The sequence below is a fragment of the Labrus mixtus genome, chromosome 3, assembly GCF_963584025.1.
Source record: "Labrus mixtus chromosome 3, fLabMix1.1, whole genome shotgun sequence".
In the NCBI taxonomy this organism is placed as follows: domain Eukaryota; kingdom Metazoa; phylum Chordata; class Actinopteri; order Labriformes; family Labridae; genus Labrus; species Labrus mixtus.
The window spans coordinates 13235208-13243822 of NC_083614.1; the positions used below are offsets into that span (position 1 = coordinate 13235208).

Sequence of the window (8615 nt, forward strand, 5' to 3'; positions counted from 1 at the left end):
TAGACCATCACACCCTATAGATCCTCTAGAAAAGGAAACAGGTTGGACAAGCAGAGCCCTGTGGCGTTCTTACACCGGACTGATGTCGAAACACAAAGTTCAAACACAAGACGAGTCCTAAAGCAACGGAAACTAAGAATCATTTCATGGAATAAAAACACTAATGACACAAAGACGTACATTTAAATGATGAGGTAAGGCAGCACATAGACAACTTGCCCATTCCTTCAAATCCCTTTTCTAATGAACTGTACAATGCATGATGAGAGACCACCACTGTTTTATTATCAATGTTAGTAACTGAACCAAAGAAATGTTCCACCACCATTGCTTACATTAATCCATGTTATTGCTTACTGTGATGTCACTTCTCCCTTCAATGCTTCTTATTCTTGTAATAAAACCATCTACACTGGGGATGCAGTTGCACCGATGCTTCAGTTTAATATCGGTTTTATTAGAGTGGAGCAAAAACCTGCTGAGACGCGGTGGTAACTGCTCTGCAGTGCTTTTAAGAAATCATGTACCCAAACTTTCCAGTGATCAGGTCAGGAAAACTATTACACCTTTGTACGACTTTAAAAATAAACTATCAGTATATTAAGTCTGTAAATATGAATCTGGCATTACTATTATTAACATAAGGGGTTAAAGCAGTCTGGGGTTGTTTCTATGTGACATTTCATCCACATCTATGGAAACGGTCTGTAGCTGTTACGCATGAGGACATAAGTTGGGAGATTTTCGAGTTCCTCATAATTGCAGCAAAATGTATAATGCTTCAAACAGCTTATGATAATTTTTGAGTTTATTAAGATTACCAGCCAGGGTGCACTGACAACACTTATTACATTGATCTAAAGATAAGCTAACGTGCATTTTCTTCCAACAACCAATCAATTGGTTGATTTTTATTAGACCAAGTATGTCGTTGGTTGACTAAATCCCAACAGTATTACACTTGAAGAAGTGATGTATTTAAAATCTTACTGGACCTTACTGCAACATTCGACAATGTCGACCACACAATTTTAATTAATCGCTTGCAGCATTGGATTGGTGTTGGGGGCACAGCCCTGACTTGGTTTACATCATACCTGAACAACAGAACCTTCTCTGTAAACTTAACCAACGCCACATCCCCCCAATCTGGTCTGAGCTGCGGGATACCACAGGGATCCATCCTAGGCCCTCTACTATTTTCACTATACATGCTCCCATTGGGTCAAATTATCCAGAAGCACAACCTCTCATATCACTTCTCCGCAGATGACACTCAGCTTTATCTACCCGTCAAACCAAACAATCTTGCAGAACTCACCTGTCTTATGTCTCTGAAGACATAAAACACTGGATGGCCGATAACTTCCTACAATTAAATGAGTCAAAAACCGAAGTTGTTCTTTTTCAAAAAGTTTGAAATCAAGTTTACTTTATAACCACAATAAAGCGATCGAAATCATGTTGAAATGTAGAGACATGAATAGAATACCAACCCTACATTTGAACTGTGTACATTTTTCTAGTTTTTGAGATGTTCTCATTTTAATGATGGGTGTGTTCTGATGGTTTTACATACAGTAGATATACAGAGCCTCAATGTAAACCATGTAATACAAACATAGGTCTCCTGCAGCCACTTTCACCATATGCATTTTCATCCAATATAATTCTTCATGCACTGTAACATAATGGCATCATTAATAACATATAAAATCCAGCTGATAGGGTTTTAATTTCAGAAATATTTAAACACAGTTATCCACAAAAAATCTCCAACAACTGCACAAGAAAACTTCTGATTTCAACTCCTCAAACGCGGATATTTTCTGGTTTCTTTCATCCTCTACAGAAGTCTAAAAAATATCTTTAGGTTGTGGACAAAACAAAAACATTTTGGGACGTCATCTTGGGCTTTGGGAAACATTAATTAAAATTTGCTGATGTTTGATAGTCCAATCAACTAATTGATTAATTGATTACTCATTAACTCTAATCTGAAATATGATAGAAGATTGAGCTGGTCAGTGGCTGCAGAGCATTATCATGTTACATAATAATAATCTTTCGATTGCTGTGAGCATCCTGTAATGTGCCTGTGATACTGGGACAGAGTCAGATGATGTGCAGATATTTCTCTCCTGTTCAAATATAAAGAGCGCTGCACATTTCAATGATTTGTTCTGCCTCTCAGGAAGTTGACTCAATATTAAGTTAGTAAAGGATGGCATATTTTTGATATTTGAGAAAAAGTTCAGTGAACTCTGCAACGAGAGCCGTAAAAAACACTCTCAGTCGATGTCTAGACACTAAAATGAATGCAAATGTGGAGAAAGTGTATGTGTGAGGTGAACTGTCATTACAGTGAAATGTGCATGCTCACTCGCACGTGCACACTTTCTCCTGAGATGCTGAGGTAAACAACAAGCCGTGAGCTGAGCTGGCATGCCAAACAGTAAGATCCCTGTTGCACAACAAACACACACACACAGAATACACTCTGCTGTGTGTGAGCTCCAGCAGTCTCACAGTAAAATACAGAGGACACAAACTTAATACATAAAAACATTAAGTCTGGACCGGAAATCTAAACATCAGGCCTGCAGGCAGCACATGGTTATTAAAACCCCACAAAGTGGTCGGTTACCAGCGGCTTCCTCATACAGAGCCCCTTTCTGCTGCCTAGGATACCTTTAGATTACTGCAAGGACTGCATTCCCCGTTTCTCCACTCTCATTGGGACGTGTGAGAGTTGGCATGGAGGAGTGAGAGGCCGATAGGAGCGCGCTAAAAATCATTTGCATTAGTAATGAAGTCTGTGCGTGTTGTTGCACGGCCATTAGTTAGGTTGTGGGAAAGTGAAAATGTGCGCCAGGTATTTTAATAAAGTAACAACACCTGATCATGACAAGTTGTAACCAGGGAAGGTTTTTTTTACTATTCATGCATTTAAATATCATTTGATACTCCCCTAGTCCTTCTCTGAATGTAAATCAGTAACCAGGAACATGTCAACACCTCTGTCAGTAACCCCGGCCTGCAGGAGGGAGAGAGCAGCACCCTGTTCTTTTTCTTTGCCTGCTATAAAGGACAGAAAGGAACACTGAATCTTATCTGTGGAATACCTGGGCTCCTAAGAAATAATCTAATCTATGAGAATGTCATCATTCCTCAGAAAAACTATGGTGCAAGGGTCAAAGACATACACATCATCCATCCATGTCTGACTCTGTTATTGTACAACTAGTGCTCCCTTTTTTAAAACCTTTTTAAACCAGTTTTCATCTCTTTAGTTTATCTGAACATGAATACTATGAGAGAACTACACCAGACTGTGCTCTGTATTATTTATAGATGAGGGCGTTTCATGAGCCTCATACTTAAAACATGAGCATTTAAATCTGTTCTGATGTTATGAGGAAATAAGGAGCAGGAAAATTTTAGACTTAAATAAACACAGGCTTCAAGAATGAATTACATTCATATGATTATTATTTTAGCATTGTGGCACTAGTAACACAGGTATAATTTCCTGCAGATATTTTATCATACGCGTAGCTAATACTCAGTTGAGTATTATTACTCTGCCTAGAAACTACTGTTATTTCTTTTTGAATAATCCTCAAAAAGACATCTAGTTGGATGTATTTTTTCCAACCGTTATAAAGGGTAAAATTATTATTTCGTCTCCTAAAGAATAACATTGGACAACCAGGTTCGAAGAAGTGATAGGGAATAATCATCACACAGAGGGAGGATACATAAACAACGGGCTGGATGTGCCTGAGTATCCAGTCTGGATAATGGTGGCATGTTAGCTGGCCAGTTAATCCCATTTCACAAACCCTGCATATTGTTACGTGCTCCGTGCCTCACAGATTAAAACATTTACTTTGAGTTAATCAGTCAGATGTCCCCTCTGCATGCCAGCACTGTGGACAGTACCTGTGTGCTCTGTGCTTCAGTTTAAACAGAACTTGTTTACATTTCTGGATGTAATAACAGAGCTGTAGAGGTAGACTGATCTCTTCTTCAATTTTTACAGTCACATTTTTTTATCCAGTCTTAGGATATTACTAAGGATGAAAGAGTTTTTTAACCAACTATATCCCAATGATGCTGATATCAAAACTCACATACAATTGAGTGTTACAATGCTGGATGTCCATGTTAAACCTGAGCAAAGTTTCAGATCATGAGGTCGAGATCATGTATGTTGGTGCAATCCGAGGACAAGTCTGTAGAGGGCGCTAAAGAGCTTGTTCAGCAAATTACACAATATATGATATGAAACCAAGAATTTCAAGCCTCTACGTAAGACGTTGGAATCTCTTTCATAGGCTCTCTTCTCCCTCCCCTGGCAGCCCTGCAGTGTTCTGCCCACCAAGTGTTCTAGAGAGCTGGCTAATCACAAGAAAGTGGGCATGTGGGCAGGGGGGCTTTAAAGAGACAGCAGCTCAAGTATAGGCTGAAATTAGGGTTTTTACTGAAGCCAGTATATAATTAAAAAAATGTAAATAGGTTTCACAGACTGACAACATGAAAGGTGGAAAGGAGTATAATATGGGATCTTTAAAAAGGCTTATTCTGCAGGACAAATATTCACATGCTCCCAATCGTACGAGTATAAAATACAGTTAAATATCGTTGTGGTTGACCACCATCAACTTTGTCTATTATTTACCATATATTCATCCATTTATTCACATTTGGATTACTTGCTCATTTTAGTATATGATTTCCAACACAATAACACAACATACACTATTTTCTCATAATACTGAAACACTGTCCACGAACAAACAGGAAGAGGAAGAAGCCCACTTAAAATACCTTAATAATAAGTTACTGTTTATAAAAAACAGATGGCCAAGCCATTTATGTTTTCCTTTTTCTTTACACAAATCATATCAAATTAGCAATACATACTGAAACAATCAATTAAAGTCATCTAAATGTTAGATGTACTCAATAAGCTAATTTCTTATTACTTTTTCTTAATACATTATTTTATAAACAACAACATTTTAGAAGCGTTGTATATTATCATCCAGAGGATTTCACAGTTTCACTGCAGATACTGAAATACAAATTAATTTGAATGTAGTATGAGCATATGGACTTCAATATGATTCCAGTAAAAATAAAAAAACATATCGATACATTTCCAATACCAAAACAAAAAGAACAGAAACCCAAGGCACCGATAACTTATCCAAGTTTGGACAACATTCATGTACAAGGCTAACAATGTCAGCATTTTGTCCACAAATTCAAAGAAATGCTTACTTTTCTATATTTCAAACTAACCTTACAGAATAAATTGGCTTCAAATCGGTTGCCCAGACTCACAACACAATTTAAAGACATTCATTTGGACTTTTTGACTTAATTGACACATAATTGAGAGCATTTTTTACATGTCATTTGATTAATTGAAAGACATATCTCGTAGTGAAATGATGGTCAGTAGACTAGATAATTTAATATCCATCAGAAGTCTTTTTCAGGGTGTCTTTGTTAATGTTAGCAGTCCACTGAACAATAACGTTTTGTGTCAACTTCACTGGTGAAGGTTAGCTAGCCATGCTGCTAATCAACAGCTGGCGAGCTAACCTACTAACCCACTAAAACCATTTGGGTAACCAGTTATGTCAAAATGGATTAAAAGGTGCTGATGCTCCTCTTTAAACCTGACAGTTTAACGGAACATCTTATCTAGCGGCGTGGTGTGTGATAATGAGTTGGTAATGTTAGCAGTGTAGCAGGGAGGATTCATCCCCACACACTAATGACGGATACTCTGCGGCAAAGACACCGAGAAAAGCGGCCTGACTGACAGATAGACAGGACTGTGACCGGTACACGTAGTGTCTAGTGTTCTCGTGCCTGACATGTGGTTCATGGTGCGGATGGAGGTGTCGGGCTGGGCTTACCAGGACAGGAGAGCTGCGATGAGGCACACCAACAAAACGCGCAGCCTCTTCATTATCTTCCAGCGGGGACCAACATCCTCGCTCTGTGGGGTTGTTTCTAACCTCTCACGGCTTCACAAAACACCGAAGACCGGCTCTGTGTCGGCTGAGGGCCTGCTGTGACAAAAAAAATGAATAAACGAGTGTCCTCTGTGGATTAAAAACTACACATGAGGTGTGCTAGTTTTCATTGTGCGGACCGGTTGTCCGCCTCTTTTTCAGCTTTCTTATCCACTGCTGTTGACGGGCAGCTGCCGCTCGGTATGTTCAACCCCTGCTTTGCTCCCGACCAATGAAATCCAACCTGTGAATTATTCAACCAATCCCAGGACACGTAGTAACAGCGTAAGCCAGAAAGTCTCCTCCCTCTTCGATTGAAGATGAGCTGGTAGCCGTGGAGCAAGACGCGTCACCTTTTTCTCAATATACTGATCACAAAATCATGCAATACTTAACATGATTTCACAATAATATGACATCATAAACGGTTTTCATTTTATTATATTTGATTTTCGTTGAACCTTTGTAGTTGTAAGAGAATCCTCATTAAACGAAGTGTGTGGTGACTGACTGGCTGAAGGAACATTGTGTACTTTTTTACTTCATCGTAAAACACACGGTATAAAGACTTTTACGAAAGTAATGATTTTCTTTTTTTAACTACGCGATTATAAACCTTGAGTGTTAATGTAGAAACATTATGTTACGTCATATGTTTCCTAAACTGTATTGTTTAATGGAGATTAATTTAATGGGACAGAAGAGACCGAAAAGGGAACTTGTTTTTTGTTTGTTTTTTGCATTAGACTTTATTTGAAAGTAGAAATGTACACATAGTTAAAACATATCGTGTAATGAAAGCCTTTAAGTTGAAAATACAAGTACAAAAAGGTAGCTTAATAATAATAATAATAAAACAGACATAGATACAACAAATAGGATTATTAAAGCCGCAAGGGACAACATAACAAAACAGGTACATTTAGTGTAGTTTTTATTTAGATCATAGTTTAAATAATAATAAAAAAATGAATATGGAGACCAAAATAATGACTTTACTGCTGCTAACTGTTCACTACTTCCTTGTGCAATAACCTTATAATTCGCTGCTTTATAACTGTTTCTTTTTTTACTCTGTCAGAGCACTTTAACTGTCTATTTATTCAGTCACTGCTCTATATCTGTTTTATTTATTATATCTGTTGTATTTATCCATTCATTCTTTGCACAATAATAACTGTACATAATCATTCACTGCACTATAACTGTTAAATTATGTCTCTTCCCCTCTATACATATATATATATATATATATATATATATATATATATATATAGCCTATATGTCTATACAGAGGCACTGCACAAAATAATTGTATATTCATTCAGCCATCACAACTGTTTTTTTCTCTACTTACTCATTCACTGAACATGTACATAACTACAAATATATTTGTATATATGTGCAGAGGCGCTGCTTGTCAACAGGCAAGGCAGGCAACTACTTGGGACCCCAGACCAGTAAGGGGCCCCTGACGACTTACAAACTTAAACCAAAGCAACGGCCCAAAATGTGAACATTTTGCAACAACAGTAGGAAACCTACAGCACTCACTCTTGTTGCCCTGTGAAAACCAAAGTTCGGTAATGAAAGTCAACAAAGAAAAATGAAGAGGAAGTATCCGTCTATATAGGAAAGAAAGAAGAAGTAGGAAATAAGAGGAAGAGGAGTAAGCATCTGGACACTGGCAGACATGATGGTTAAGAATGCAGGTTGGAGGGGCCCCCAATCTATTTTTGCCTATAGGGCCCCATCAGACTGTAGAATCACCACTGTATATGTGAACTGTTTTTGTAAAGGCTGCTGTACAGAATTGCTGCCAACAAAGTTCCGTTGTGTTCTTTTATACAATGACAATAAAGAGTCTATCTGTCTAAATTCCCTGTTTTTATTTCTTTTTTAGTTAAATGTTTAGTTTTTTAAGGTGTAATATAATATTTACAGTCTATGGGTGTAACCCAGTTTATTTCTGTAAAGCAACAAATTGGGGTTCTACTTTGGGAAGTTGACATTCATGAATGTAAAACTTTGAATTTAAGGAGGGGGATTCATTTTTAAAGCTTTCTTTATTCCTTGACCATAGTTCGACAACACAACAATATCATATAAAGAAATGACAAAGAATGGGTGTTGATTTACAAAAAAATACAAGTAGTAAGAGTATCAATTTAAAAATAAAGATAGTTATGATGTCCTGGCTTTAGTCCTAATGGCTTTCTTATTAGCCAGTGGTTCCATCGTTAAAAAATACATTTTCATTTATTTTTTAAACTGGTGTATATTGGGTTTCCTTTCAGACTATTTGCATGTATGGATCATGGATATGCTGATGATCATGATACTGTTACTACAGTTTTGGGACACACGGTAAAAAAAGGAACGTCATATCCCAGAGTGCATTTCGACACTGGTGTCGAAAGTTTGCCTGCTTTTTAATGTGAATGCATACTAACTTGCAAATGCAGTAGATAATTCGCTTATTTAGATTAGCATACATTGGGTAAGTGTATCCATCAGTGTTTGAAGTTGCAAATATATGTAAACATTTCTGAACAGGCGGGGTCCTGAACTTATGACACT

General features: G+C 37.4%; 1 protein-coding gene across 4 annotated transcripts in view; it reads right to left on the reverse strand.

Annotated features, from left to right (window-relative positions):
• suco (SUN domain containing ossification factor) overlaps positions 1 to 6218 on the reverse strand; it is a 49600-nt gene extending 43382 nt beyond the window's left edge. For all 4 annotated transcript variants that reach the window (XM_061032123.1, XM_061032122.1, XM_061032120.1 and 1 more), the window contains exon 1: positions 5937 to 6218. In XM_061032123.1, the coding sequence (XP_060888106.1) occupies positions 5937 to 5989 (53 nt within the window). In that variant the 5' untranslated portion in view covers positions 5990 to 6218. The remainder of the gene's footprint in view (positions 1 to 5936) is intronic.
• Positions 6219 to 8615: the final 2397 nt, after the last annotated feature.